Raw genomic sequence first — 15,911 nt, forward strand, 5'->3', positions numbered from 1 at the left:
CCACACCACTTAATTCACACAGACGCATCAATGCATTTCTATACAGGAATTCTACAGATCAATTCATTTCTCATACAGTATCCCAATAGATCAATACATTTCCACACAGGAGTCAAACATAATAATTTATTCATCATGTCAGAATCATTCCAAACATCTCCACATTCAAACCCAAATGTCATAGTAATTCATATTCAATTTATTAGGAAAAATTGTTCTCATGTCACATGAATTTAATATCATAAGCAATTATCCCAAATATAAATCTTAAACAAAATCATCATTTTCCAATACTCAAGTTGTTCTAAAAAAAATCATATAAATAAATAATAAATTTCATGTACTCGTAAATAATCAATTCACTTTAATAAAATACTGATATAATTTTATTCCCCCTTACCTGATTTCCTGAATCACACCTACAGGGCTCCCAAAATTATACCCGCAGCGCTCACCCCAACCCTAATTCAATCAAATCAATTCCAATAAAATAATATTTTAACCTTTCCTAATTTACAATAATTAAATAACAATTAATTTCTAAATAACTCATTTATTCTAGTTTTGGGGCTATTTCTACAACGACCCCATGAGAAATCTGCTCCACTAGACTTGTAGAGAATCATCCCTAGATTCTCGTGGTGGTGTCCGATTGTCTATTTGACTTAAAATTTAAGAAAAATTGAGGTAAGAATAAGAATTTGCCTTACTCCAGGAGATATGCCCACATTGTTCCTACGACAAATCCACATCGATAGATATGTTGGTGATGGAGAATGGAGTTTAGTGGTATTTTTGAATTTTCAATTAGGCGAGAATCCGTCGTGAAATCGTAGAGAAAAGAGGAGTGGAGAACATGAGCTGAGAGAGTTTTTCTTTTTTCTTTTTTCTTTCTTTCTTTCCCTTTCTTTCCTGTTCTGCGTGAATCCTTTTTTTTTTTTTTCTTTCTTCTCCTATTCCTGCTTGCTCCGGGAAACTTAGCCTTTAAGTTTTCCTTCTTTTTTTTTTTTTTTTTTCTTTCCTTTATCCTTACTTATACTTTGATATATACTTATATAAGTATATATAAGTGTATATATCTATATATAAATATATATATATATATCCAAAATCCTCAAATTTCTTAATTTAATTAATTTCTTAATATTAATTAATTAATAATAATTTTTTTAATTTATTATTATTATTATTATTTTTGTCGTTACAACATCATTATTCCAACTCAATCATTTACAATATCCAAGTTGTAGAGAGTTTGACTATCAAAGATATTTCTTTTCTGGAGCTTTTTCAACTCTTTTATTTGTGCAAAATCAATAAGAGATTTGCTGTAATTAGGCTGTTGTATCCTACGGGAGACAAATAGAGAGACATTCTACTACACATGTTCGAGTGTTCATGAACTAAGCTAAAATCACAAAGAGTTGAGTGGCCTTACTCTAGAATATTGAGAAGTCTAATGAAAATGATAATAAAATGATACTGAGTTGATGATTGATTGGAGAGTTTTGAGGCAAAAATTATTAACAAAGTTTGTCATTCATGTACCTAGTCTTAAGTTTGTCATTTTATGGAAAAATAAAGCATCTTGTCGAAGTCTTTACTAAGGATTTTCAGATTTTCGAGTCATCTCATGGTTGTTCAAAGATCCTTTCATGCATTATATTAGATATCAAGGAAAATCGAATCTGTCTTCAAAGGGACATCTCTTCTAGTGAATAAATGGAAATATTACCTTGTCAATTTCTGACAATGTCGTTTTCATATGTGGTTTCAACCTGAAAGGATCTATATAAACTTACTTTCAAATTTGACGACTATTTGTCCTTGTATTAAGAGGTGTTCCAGAGATGTATGAAATCAAGTAAATGGCTCTACAAATGAATGTATCGACATGGCTTGGAAAATGAAAAGACTTGTACAAGTTATACATTTCGTCACCAATTTGTGAAAAATCATTAGGTATGAATATATTAATGTACCTGATCTTATTTGCATTGGTGTAATTGAAAGTGAATTACAGTTGAGCAAGCAAGTGTTTGCAAATGTATGTTATGTTATTTATTCATTTGTTCATGTCAAGCTAGCTTATGCACTTATCTTCTACTACTTAAATGTTTAAATGATTTGGTATAGAATATAAGTGAAAAATAATACCAAGCTCACATTGAACAAGAGAGAGATCAACCTATAAAAAACGACAAAACTCCAAAAGATAGCTCATGGCTTGATGAAGAAAATTCATTCCAACTTGTTTGTGATACTCCTTTAACTCCTTCCAGTTAGGATCGATTAGTGAAAACTTGAGTTAAGTGTAAGATAAATGGCTATTTTAGAATCTGTTAAGTCATCATTTTATGATTCTATACTATAATTTCGTCCAACATATTGGCCCTCAAAACCCCTTGTTGAATAAGATGATGTTCTTGAAGTGGGAGAGAGACAATTTCCAAGTAGAAGAGCCTTTACTATAAATTCTTTGGATGAAAATGAAACTTTGATGAAGCTGACCTTAGTTTCCTTCCACAATTTGAAATCTTGAATGGGAAATTTTGGATTTTTGTGTTTCTTGTTCTTTGAAATGTTCATTTGAGAGTTTAGTCTTTGAACATAACCAATTGAAAAATAAAGCACACGTTGTCAAACATGATTTCCCAATTTTCGAAACAATGCAAGCAAAAACAAAACAATGGTCTCCAATCAACCTTAACCTGGCAAGGACGTCAATCCCAGAGAGTAACAAAGCAGAACACGACAAAATGTGCTAGGCGTACAACAGTTTGGGTCTCTTTTTTGAGACACTCTTTTAACTTCTATCACTCCCTCGCTGAAATTATTGGAGTAAGAAGGATTATCAACATATCAAACAATATATTAGAAGTACTGCAATGCAAAAAAGAAATTGTGGGCACATTCCTCTCCAAAACTGCCAGAGTTGGGATGTTCGACTAATTCACAGTACAACTTTACTACTACAGATGAACCAAATCAACTACCGATGTAACCCAGCCGGTGAAGGATGATTGCCAAGATAAGCATGCATATTGCCAGTATCATACCAGGTCTCCCCAACAGCCAGTTTTTAGCCTTCCTCGCACACTCTACACCTCTTTGGATCCGATCCGCCCAGCACATCTGCAACAAATCTATTTAGAACCGGGATGCAAATTTATTTATTTATTTTGGTAGCGTGAGGTGGAGATTACTGGAACTAAGATGACCATATTTTGTTCAAAAGATCAGCTAAATAAGAGGCTTGTAGGAAACATGATTACATTCTATTCTTTGGTTTTTTCTTGGCATAAACAAATGTACAGCTTAAACATCTTAAAATGCAAGATTGTGGCATCAAGTGCCATGTGGCTCTTTAGCCTTGATTAGCGGTGATAATTTCATCCAATGATCAGGCATTGAATATGATGCATCATAACTACGCACAAGACTCGGAAACTGTACAATCTTTAAATGTAAACATGCAATTGCACAAGCTGCGACTGCAGCACGGGTCTTCAAGACAATATGATGCATATAATCCTACCTCCACATGTTGGAGAACCTGTTTTATCTTCCCATTGGGCTAACCATCAAATAGGCATTTCACCAGTCACACAACACCAGAGGCGTCTCTTCACATAATCCATCCTTCTATATGACGACATCCTACTCAAGTTCAGGGTTTCCCCTCAGCAGAAAGGGAACAAGCAACTGAGAAACTCTGGATTTCAAATTTTAAAAATATTCTAGTTGTATGTGTGCACAGTTTCTTCAAGAAACAAAATATTGCAAATTCAAATGCAAGCTTCAACAAAATAAAGTGCAACATCATTCATTATATTAGAAAGGACTAGTAACATCATTTTATGATCGATCATACTATGGTGCCTCAAATCACCATTCTAAAGCCACTACAAAAGAATTGCAATAACCTGTTGAGAAATGCCTTGCTATACAAATGGTAGTGTCACACATCCAAGCAATAATCTTGGTCAAAATTAGTTGAAGGATTAGAATGAAAAAGAAAAAATTAAAACATCAAATTTTCAAAATTTTGCCAAAGTTTAAACATTGATTATCAGATTACCATGGTGAAAGATCAACTAATTGGTAGTGTCATGCATCCGAGTGTCAACCTTGGTCAAAATTTGTTGCAGGATTAAAATGAAAAAGAGAAAAAAAAAACACATTTTGAAAATTTTGTCAAAGTTTAAACCTTGATTATCAAGATTACCATGGTGAAAGATCAACTCATTGCATCAAATCATACAAATATATGTAAGGATGGTGAAAAGTTACCATTCTGTCCAAGTCCTCCGGTGATAAAGATGACATTGCTCGTTGAGCTTTCTCTGCATCTTCCTTAGAGAGCTTTAGTCCAAACTGTTCGCCCATGTTTGCCATCATGTCTGGACTAATATTCTTAACCATCGATGTGAACATCTGCCCATTTGCATGTGATTATTTACAGAAAACATGAAAAAGAACATGTACACTTAATGTACTAAGGACATGTTGAGGTGTGCAATAGAGTTAAATCAGTGTCTAGCATAACAACTGATGACACCTACCCTAAGCAAGGGTCCTCACAAAGCAATCACGTAGTCATTGCAATCTATCCATAGCCAAAGTTGTCAGTTTTAAAGGTCCTGAGTCCTAACAGTGAACCTATACATGATACCAAGCCATATAAAATATGACCCCCAAAAAAAGTGAATCATGTCTGATACCATTTGCAGGCACTTGGTTCTGGTTACTATAGAAGATTTCAGAAAATATAGCCTCCAAAATTATGGATAACCATGTTTGGGAACACCACAAGGATCCTACATGGCTTTCACAGGTTATCTTGAATTCCCATGCAATTTCATTTTTCAGCATGCAAATGTCCCCATTATTTTGTTTAGGGGACAGGATTGCCCCTGCTCTTTATTCACTTGGAGAAACCCTAATACAAGATGGTGCCATAGTACGTGTTTATAGGTAGTCTGTGCATTTACATTGATAATCACTAGCATTCTTATACAATGATATGTGTGCATCCACCCCTTTGTCATCCACTCCTTTGTCAGTGTGGCAAAGGTCACACTAAGTGGTTACAGCTAAGACACCTAAAAATCATGGATGTTATATCTACCAGTGCTCAACAAAAGACAAACACATGCAGGGTTTCTTGTGGGTAAAGAAGTATGTGTTGATTGCTGAAACACCATGTGGATCATGGGCCAATACCGCAACTTCAAAATCTCGTTTCAGAAGGGTCATCTCCTTAAATGTGCATGCTGCAGATGCCCATTGACATTTGCCTTGATAGGTAATCTTGCATGTTCATAATCTTCATGGATGTTAATAAACTTTCTAACTCAGTTAAACAGTACACCTTACACACATATATTAATATTTTGTGTTTTTTATGGATGACGCTAGATGGTTACATACAGATAGTGAATGCGAACATTATGTCCACAAATGACTTCAAGCATGAATTGTTCAATCAATTGTAGACAAGATCTGCAATGGTAATGGCATACAAGGTGGGACATTCAAGATGTTGGTTGGACCAATATCAAAACTGGTTTGTTCCAAACTGAGTGACTAAATATTTTGAAAAGCATCATTTGGAGTTCATCAACTGACTCAAATGTGTGTAGGTTTCATTAACATCCTGAGACAAAATCATCAACTGACTCACATGCGTGTAGGTTTCATTAACATCCTGAGACAAAATCATCAACTGACTCAAATGCGTGTAGGTTTCATTGAGTTCCTGAGACAAAGGTACTTGAGGAGGCTTATGATGATGTTTGTGAAAAGGTTACCTTTAAAGGACTCATTGAATTTAACTCTATATTGGTATTAGGGTAAGTTTGAATGAATTATAAATCTTTATACTTGCAGGACCACCCACGTGCAATCAAGTTTAGAACCAAAGAGGGTTGCATGATTTTTCATTTGTTGGGACAAAATTTTTTATGCTTTCATGAGTGCCTATAGTATGGTGCCAAGCCTCATTTACAATTAAATGTTATGGCTAACTTATTATCTAAGAAATATGACAGACATGATATTTGAACAATTATGCAGCATTTTTAAAGCTGGACCGGCAAGGCCAAGTGACTTCCAGTCCAGTTAAACCACAAGAGTTCATAATAAACCCAACAAAACCTTGTTCAAAATATATATTTTTTAATTTTATTTTATAAAAAGGCTCAGTTTGACCTCTTTGAAAATTATTTTTGAGAAAACATATATTATTCACATTATTATAAATTATCATTTTCAAAAAGCATTTATATGTTATATGTTCATTTTTTATTAAAAATAATTTTTAGAAAACTTATTAATTCTATCTTACATAAATATACAACTTAATTATATACGAAATACAAATATGATGTTGTCAGGACATCACTATTAGAACCAGACCAGTCAACCTATGAATAATGAACTGTTCACTAATAGATCCAATTTCAAAATCACTGCAACTATACATGGAAATAATGTACTTTAACTTGCAAAATGTGTGGGATTGTTTGTTTTTCTTTTGGAAAATTAGAAAATATACGAATGGAAGCTGACTAAATATATGCGGATTGCTATGGTGTTTTATGATTATGGGCAGTTTTTCTTTTGGCTTTCAACAGGTTCTTCTAGGGTAATTATAAGTTTATGTGTTTCAGGATTTTTTGTTAATCTTACTGAAATAAGAACAGAATATCCATGCTGTAAAAAACACAATAATCTCATATTCCCTAGAATAGTGAAGAGCAAACCACACAAACATATTCCTATGAGATGGTAATCCTCTTCATGAGTATAAGATTCCCAAAACAAGTGATTCTACTAGGACATTTATGTTAACCTGAACCAAAAGCTCTCTTAAAGAATTACAGGAGGATTCAAAACACCAGATAATAAATATCAATGAAGGGACCAAATCAAGTAACCAGCATACCTGCCGCATAGCAGGATCTTTCATTTGGTTTCGCATCTGTTCTTGAAAATCAGCAGTTGGGTTTGGTAAAGTTGTGTCAGGAGTAAGACCTCTCAAATGAGAAGAACTACTTTCACCTACAACATGATTTTCACTAAATGCAGAATTTTCCTGTACTTCAACTTTTGACCTTGTTTTTGGGGTTGATCCATTTGTATTTAGAGATGCCACAGTTGTAGATGAGTCCCTTTCTCTTCCATGCAAACTTGATGCCATTTCAAACATTCTTTGAAGTTCTTCAGGTGACATCTTACCAATCATATCGTTTGCTGTTTTAAACATCTCAGGTTTCACATTTGGAGGCACTGACCCAGGTCTAAAGTTCTTAAAATCAGTATCCTGAAATGAAGAAGCCATTTCAAGCATTCTTTGAAGTTCTTCAGGTGACATCTTGCTGATCATATTTGAAGCAGTCTTAAACATGTCAGGGGGTATCTCTCCGGCTTTACCAGCATTTAAGGCAGTCAGTGTGTCAGGATCTGCATTAGAGATGAAATTCTGGAACGATCTGCAAGGGGGGGTGGGGTTGGGAAAAGGCATTTAGATCTAAATGTATTACTTTACATTTAAATAACAATAACAACATATTATGCAGGCAACTCCACAAAGGATCATTATCCTATTCCCAGATATTAAAAATTAATAATTTTTTTCATGAAAATTTGAATCAGTTTTCAGTTTTCAGACTTGCTGCAACAAGGAGCCTGATGCATAAAAGTATTACCCAATAATGATAGGATGGTCTCCATCAATGCTTTAAAAGGATCAATCGAGGCTTACCTAATGCATAACACGCTGCAGCTTACACATTTGTGCAAAAGGCACACTTTTTGCACCTATTTAGTTTGGGCTTACGCATTTTGGGTGCGTGATTCTCAAGTTAGGTTTGGCCAGAAAATTTTAAACCCATGTTTACACAAAAGGAATGTCACAATATGAGTTGAATTCTAAATCTCTTGAACCTCAACCTTTCCAAAATAATTGAAAATTGATTTTAGATCTTGAAAATAATTTGAATTTGGTAATGTTATAGCTCTCTTGTCATGATTTACGTAATGAATTCAAGTCAGCAATTTTTGAATGGCAAACAAGCAGTTTGCAAATTATATTTCAATTTTTTACATTATATTTTTGATTTCTTAATTTACACATTATTCTCCAATTGTAATCTGGTTACTTTTCTCTTAATATAATTGCTTCTTTTTTGCGTGCTGTTTAAAACGTTTCCAAAGCATTTCCCTATCATAACCATCCTAACTGCACTTTTTGTATGTCTCCCCTCAAACTCTCCAATATGGTGGACATTTGATCTAAATAAATGGTAAACATTATTTAAATACCTTTTGAGTTTTGGCCACCAATATCAACTATTTCATCATTTTTCCACATATAATTAGTACCTTAAAAATATGTAATACATGCTTAAAAATATAAACAACTTTTGCAAATTATAATTTGAACTCGTTAAAACAAATTTATTACACGGGATGTTTAGTTCACGATTCCCAGAAATGTGATGTCCATGGCGTTTCATTCCCAAGTTTGTTTGAGCATGGAAATTTAATGTGGTGGGAATGTTCACATTCCTAAGAATGAAAGTATTGCCACAACATGGGCATCCTCTATTCCTACCCTCCCAGGTAAGTTTCAAAGAAATCCTGTTCACATGGGAATTCTACTTTTTGGACCAAATTGCCCTCACTATTTTCGTTACTTAAAGACATTGGACAACAATCCCCCATTAATATAGTATTATCACACACTATCATCATATTTAAAATAATAAAATATTTATAAAATGAAAGTAATGTTATTATTTCGACACTACTTTGAACCCCTATTTGTTTGCTTTAGTAATTGATGAACTCACTAGGAAAATCCAAAACAAGATCCCATGGTGTATGCTGTTTGAAGATGATATCATTTTAATTAATGAAGTATAATCAAGAAATCAACACCACTAGTAATCTTGGATGTATTATGCAAGCAAAAGTAGAAATTGAACAAGATGTAGCACATAGAGTTAAAGTAGGTTGGGTAAAATAAAGGAATGCTTCAGATATGCTATGCGATCATAGAATACCATCATGGTTTTAAATAAAGGCCATGACCGTTACGTAAAAGGCCACGATTACGTAACGGTTTTTTGGGTTACCGATACCGTTACACACCGCAAAATCAGTGAGAAGAATCACGGCCGTAGCGGCCGTTACGGACCTCGACCGTTACGTAAAGGCCGTTACGTAACCGTTACAGGACCATTACACCCAAACTTTTAATTTATTTTTTACTTTTTATTCTCGCTTTTTCCCTCTCTTTCATAACTCATTCTCAATATACCAAGTGGCGAGAGGGGGGAAAGATTATAATGAGGATGACAATGATACAAAATTGAATATTTCTTTAACTACTTACAATAGATGCATTAATTAATAATTTGAAAATACTAGTTAGGAAAATATTTTATTTTGATAATATTAGTAATGTGATATTTATGTTCTATATTTATCAACTTCAACCATCTTTCTTTTCTAGTTATTTTATATTTTTATTATTTGCATGTCTTATGTGTGTAATAGATTAATAGAGTGTATAATGTATTTTATTCTATTAATTAATTTAGCACACATAAGAATTCATCACAGATAAGAACAATGAGAAGTATAAATACACATGCACGTAGTTTTTCTATCAATGGTGGTTTAAAATAAATGTAAAGTTGTTGCCCTTACAAAATAACTTAGTTACTCGAACTAAAGGATCCGAAATACACTAAAACTCTTTCTAAGAAGGGCTAAAAGCTTAAAACATGCAAGTACGCTAACATGCACAAGGTTGTGCATGTATCAAAAAAATTCACGGCCATTACGCCTGCTTCCCGTTATGTAACATCCGCTACTCCCGCTTCCCAATACACCTGTTACCGTTACGTTACGCTACCCGCAACTGCGCTTTAAAACCATGAATACCATTAAAATTAAAAGTAAAGCTCCATAGGATGGCTATAAGACCAGCCATGTTACATGGATCAAAATTCTAGGCAATTAACAAACAACATATTCAAAAAGTAAAAGTTTCCAAAATGCTAATGTTTTTAAGGTGGATGAAAGGTATAACATTAATGGATAAATTAAGGACATATTCAAAATAAATTAGACATAGCACCAATAGAAAATAAGAAAAGGGAGGCGCTTAAATGGTTCGTGCATTTGAAACATAGGCCAAGTAGTGCACCAATGAGAAGGACTGCGCTAGTTATTGTTAATGGTACTAGAAAAGGTAGAGGTAGGCTTAAAATAACTTAGAATGAGATAGTGAGAACAGATTTAATAGCTTGTATGTTAGTCGAGTAAAATGCCCTCAATCTATAAATTGGCAAAAAAGGATTCATATAGCCGGCTGGCGCCACATAGTGGGACTGTTGTTGTTGCTGTTATTTCCATTAGTTGATCATTTAATTGTTAAATTTTTAAAATTTATTCAAAATTTTAGGACACAAATTTAATTAAGTACAGATTTTTAGTAAGGTTTCATGTTGAAAATATAATTATTCTTCATATATTGGTCACACAAATATCAAGAGTATAATAGCCATCTTCTTGAAATGCTTATCAAGATTCTCATGTTAAACCAAACATTCATATGGAATCCTGTTTACATTCCTGCAAACAAACAAAAATATCACCATAAGAAAAGCATCCCGTTCTCGGGATGAGATTCCTGTGGCTGTCATTCTAAGGAAATATTTTTTAATGCAGCAAACCAAATGCCTCCACAGAGTCAAAATTACAAGTCAACTGGTGGCAAGTTGTAAGTTGTAACTTCTAACATCTTTCAAAATAAATAATGCACATTTTTGCTTCCAAATATAATTTCTTAATGTAAATTATTTTCTATTCAAAAACAGAAAGATACTTCTATTTCAATATAATATAAATATTTTCCTAATACTATCATTATTAAGGTTGTATTGGATGCTAGATATCGCAAATGGAAAATACTCATCTGCAAAGTGCAGTCGTGTGGGAGTGTTGGTTCAAATCCAAAAATCAACACCAAGGAATGGTGGTTAGTGCATGGTACCTAACATCAACCTTCCAACCCTGCTATGAGCAAAACCATTGTGCACTAGGCCATCATTATTATTAAAGTTGTAGTAGTAACAGTAATGATCATGTGTTATCTAAAAAAAATTAACTATGATTTTGATTTATGTAATTTCCGGATCTTCTAAATCTAATTTGATCTATGGGAAAAATTTAACATATTTGCCTTCCAAACTACCATCTTAATGGTGAACTTGGACCAAATTCAAGGATGCGCAATCATATTTGTGCGAAATTATGAAGGGTTTTTTCAAATGATGACTTGAACTTGAAACTTCAAGGGTAAAACTAATATTCTCATCACTAGCCTTTTTCTAGGACACACCATATCTATGTCAACTTTTCATTGCAGGCAGTTTGTGTGTGTGCGTGTCTGTGTGTCACGGTCCGCCTTTTTCACACCGTTGTGAAGGGCCGTGCGGCGCTAGCTAAAGCACTCTTGCTTAACTAGCCAGCCTTTTGTTTACCAATATTCATCCACGGAACACTTTCATTAACATTCAATCAGATAGCAGCGGAAATTATAATCAATTCATGAAAGCCGTGGCAACCAAGCAGTAAATATTGAAGCAAACGTAATTCATTAACAAATCCTCCGTTGACATGTTGTACTTAGCGAGGGAGGCAAGTAGGCTAAGCACGTTGACAATTGCTAGTGAGTTTTACAATGATTGATGAACACTCACCCTCCCCTAAAGAGCTTTCTGGGCCATTCTCACTCTGGCACTAGGAAACATCAATGTGACCGAGGAGTCATACTGCCTTATTTGGCTTACAATGAAGTAAATACTGAAAAATAACCCTACACTAGTATTTACATGATGGAAACCCATCCCAAACACACGAGATAAGCGGTCACAGGCAAGCATAATGCCCTGAACAAGCTTAGCTCGTGACATTCTCCCCCACTTATGCGGTCGACGTCCCCGTAGACTTTGACGCTAGGTACACTTCAACTTCATCTACGAACGGTTGCATGTCTTCCGCCGAAACCCAGCTAATTTCTTCGTCACCAAGGCCTTTCCACTTTACTAAGAATTCCTGCCGCTTCTTCCTTGAGGATTTGAACTCTCTGTCTGCAAGGATTTCTTCAACTTCACGTCTGTCAGGTTGCCCTGTACTGATTTCTGCTCTGGCTGACTGATTTCTGCTTAGATCGTCAGTGTCGGCGTTGTACGGCTTGAGGCAGCTGACGTGAAACACAGGATGCACTTTCATCCAAGTCGGAGGGTTGATTTTGTAGGAGACCTTCCCGACTTTGGCCAAGATGGGGACTGGTCCTTCATATTTGCGAAGTAGTCTCCTATCTCGTCCTCGTAGTGACCTGACTTGTTCAGGATTGAGCTTAACAAGCACCAAGTCACCTACGTTGAAGTGCTGGGGTCTTCTCCCCTGATCTGCCCACTTCTTCATCCGCTTAGTAGCTTTCTCGAGGTAGGCTCGGGCAATCTCAGCATTTCGTTTCCATTCTTTGGTAAAGACGTACGCCCTGGGACTCTTTCCTCTGTACGGCTCATCCACTGTGTGAGGTAACAGTGGCTGCTGGCCTGTAACAAGCTCAAAAGGACTCTTGTTGGTTGTGGAGCACTTTTGGGCATTGAAACAGAACTGAGCCACATCGAGTAGCTGCACCCAATTCTTCTGGTTGGCGTTGACAAAGTGGCGCAAGTACTCTTCAAGTAGCCCATTGAATCTCTCCGTCTGTCCATCTGTCTGTGGGTGATAACTCGAAGAGATTTCTAGTTGTGAACCGAGGATTCTGAAAAGTTCTGTCCAGAAGTTGCCAGTGAATCTTGAGTCTCGGTCACTAACAATGTCGTGGGGAACACCCCAATATTTCACAATGTTCTTAAAAAATAACTGTGCTGTCTCCTCGGCCGAACAGTACTTCGGTGCGGCTATGAATGTACCATACTTCGAAAACCTGTCTATAATAACAAGTATAGACCCTGCGTCTCCCACTCTGGGCAGGTTGGTGATGAAGTCCAATGAGACACTTTCCCACGGTTTGGACGGTACTGGTAAGGGCTCCAACAGCCCAGCCGTTTTCCTCCGCTCAACCTTGTCTTGTTGGCAAGTGAGACAAGTTCGGGTATAATCAACCACATCATCAAGCATGTGCGGCCAATAGTACCCCCGCTTTAGTAAGGCCAAAGTGCGCTACCATCCTGGATGTCCGGCCCACATGGTATCATGACATTCCTTCAGCAATGTCTTTCTCGGATCACCTGCTCGTGGCACAAAGAGCCGGTTACCATGGGTTATCAGCAATCCATCTTCCATCCAAAACTGTCGTGCCTTCCCTTCTTCGGTAAGTTTCATTAAGTTCTGCGCAACTGGATCTTTGGCTAAGTTCTCTTTGATGCGCCCCCGCATCGTTGTGGTAACAGTGCTTGAAGTCAGATGCGTTACCATTTGTAAGGCCGCCAGTCCGGCCTTCCTACTCAGTGCATCCGCGACTTGGTTCAATCGCCCCGCCTTGTGCTCAAATGAGAAATCAAATTCTGCCAAGAATTCTTGCCATCGGCCTTGCTTGGGTGTCAACTTTGGCTGTGTGAAGAAATGGCTAACACCTGAATTATCAGTTTTCACCACAAACCTTGCCCCAAGTAAGTAATGCCTCCACACACGGAGACAATGTATCACCGCTAACATCTCCTTCTCTTGAGCTGTGTACTTCCGCTCCGCTTCACTAAGCTTACGGCTTTCATACGCAACAGGGTGTCCCTCCTGTACCAAGACTCCTCCAAGGGCGAAGTCTGATGCATCTGTCTGTACCTCGAAGGGTTTCATGACATCCGGAAGAGCCAGAACCGGATCTCTCATCATGGCATCCTTCAAGTCATCAAAGGCTCCCTGGCACTCCTCTGTCCAGTTCCACCCATGACCCTTCTTTAGTAGTTCTGTCATAGGGGCCGTTCTTCGTGAATACCCCTCTACGAACTTCCTGTAGTAGTTGGCAAGGCCAAGAAAGGAACGCAACTCTTTCACTGTTGTTGGGATCTTCCATTCTTGAATTGCCCTTACCTTCTCCATATCCATTCTGATATGACCTTGGTCAATCACATAACCAAGGAATTTTATGCTTTTCTGAGCGAAAGAGCACTTCTCCTTCTTCACATATAGACTGTTTCCCTTCAGCCTATCGAACACCTTCCGCAGATGCTCTTTATGTTCCTCCAGAGTGGAACTGTAGACAACGATATCATCCAGGTACACCACGACAAACTTGTCAAGGTATTCACGGAAAACCTGGTTCATCAAGGTGCAGAATGTTGCAGGTGCATTCGTTAACCCAAACGGCATCACCAAAAATTCATATGCCCCATACCGTGTCACACAAGTAGTCTTCGGCTCATCCCCATCAGCAATTCTCACCTGATAGTAACCTGACCTCAAGTCAAGTTTAGTGAAGTACTTGGCATGACTCAACTGATCCAATAAATCAGCAATCAACGGAATAGGATACTTGTTGCGCACTGCATGGTTCGAAATCGCGGTCGCGGGTAACGTCGCGAAACGGTCGCGGGTGTCGCGGGTCGCGGGAGACGCGGGTGTTACGTAACGGGAAGCGGGCGTAACGGTCGTGAATTTTTTTCACGCATGCACAACCATGCCAAAATTAAAAAATAAGCATGAAATCCATTAATACATGATTTTTAATGAATTTTGAAGGCTTTTTTTCAACCTACAAATGCTTTTTAATAGGCATTATGATTTTTATATTAATTTTAGTGCGCTGTTTACAAAAAAAAACATATTTTTTTTATAGTTTACATTACTTTAATGAGTAAAAAGATGTAGAAATGTAAGAATCAATTAATTAAAGTCATAAAGTTACTAAAAATGAATCAATACTCAATAGACTTAATACTCAATATACACATTACACATACATGAATTTAAAAAGTGATTAATATCAAATATCAATAAATAGTTGAAAATACATGAATACAATATTACAAATTTGTAACATAACACATGTCACCACCAAAAAGAATGACGTGGAGGGTCTTCATAATTTGCATCTGTATCTTGGGATTGGGATGGGAAATTATCTCCCCATCCTTGTGGAAATACATAGTTGAATGAACCTAAGTTTACGTCATTTTGTTGTTGCTCTTGAAAATGTACTGGTGATGAAAATTCTCCTGAATAATGTCTATAAGTTGGGGCAGGGGCTGGCTCTGGGTAGTGTGTAGAAGAAGACTCACTAGATCCTGAGATTCCTGATCCACTGGGATAAAAATGTGAGTCACGAGATGCATAATGTGGATATGCTGGATGAGATCCATATGATTGTGATGATGAACCATCTAAACCAAAGTCGCCAAAACTACGAACCACACCATATGAATCTTCAGTAGAATCGTTAGGGTCACCACGAGCACTCCTTCTCCTGGGTTGTGAAGATTGGTTCCTTGGAGGAATACCCAAGTCATAATTTTCAGGTATGTCATGTAGTCCATAAGGATCAGAAGGATATATATCCCTTCCAAATGATGTCCCTGTATCATATCCATAATTATATTCTACACCGCCGCCTCCACCACCACCACTGCCACCCCCCCCCAACCCCAGCTCCAGCACCACTATTACCATCATCATCACTTGGTGGGCTCAAACCAAGATTGTCATCACTTTGTGTACGTTCAGGGCTTGAACTTGAATCATCATGCGCGTTTATTGGTGGTTGATCACCTCCTTCTGTAGTACCACCAACCTCTTCATTTAACCAATTTGAATTGTCCTGACCGTCGAGTAGTGGTGTCTCTCTCTCCTCTAACCATTGACTTAAAGGATCATCTTCTTCGAAA

At 36.7% G+C, this 15,911-nt stretch overlaps 1 protein-coding gene across 1 annotated transcript in view; it reads right to left on the reverse strand.

Annotated features, from left to right (window-relative positions):
- Nucleotides 1–2,690: 2,690 nt before the first annotated feature.
- The window catches only part of LOC131148665 (outer envelope protein 61), a 31,371-nt gene continuing 18,150 nt past the window's right edge, over nt 2,691–15,911 (reverse strand). Inside the window, exons 9-11 of the mRNA XM_058098528.1 lie at nt 6,950–7,496; nt 4,294–4,437; nt 2,691–3,135 (exon numbers count right to left, since the gene is read on the reverse strand). Coding sequence (XP_057954511.1) covers nt 2,989–3,135; nt 4,294–4,437; nt 6,950–7,496 — 838 coding nt within the window. The 3' untranslated portion in view covers nt 2,691–2,988. The remainder of the gene's footprint in view (nt 3,136–4,293; nt 4,438–6,949; nt 7,497–15,911) is intronic.

Source organism: Malania oleifera, chromosome 2, assembly GCF_029873635.1.
Source record: "Malania oleifera isolate guangnan ecotype guangnan chromosome 2, ASM2987363v1, whole genome shotgun sequence".
Classification (NCBI taxonomy): Eukaryota; Viridiplantae; Streptophyta; class Magnoliopsida; order Santalales; family Ximeniaceae; genus Malania; species Malania oleifera.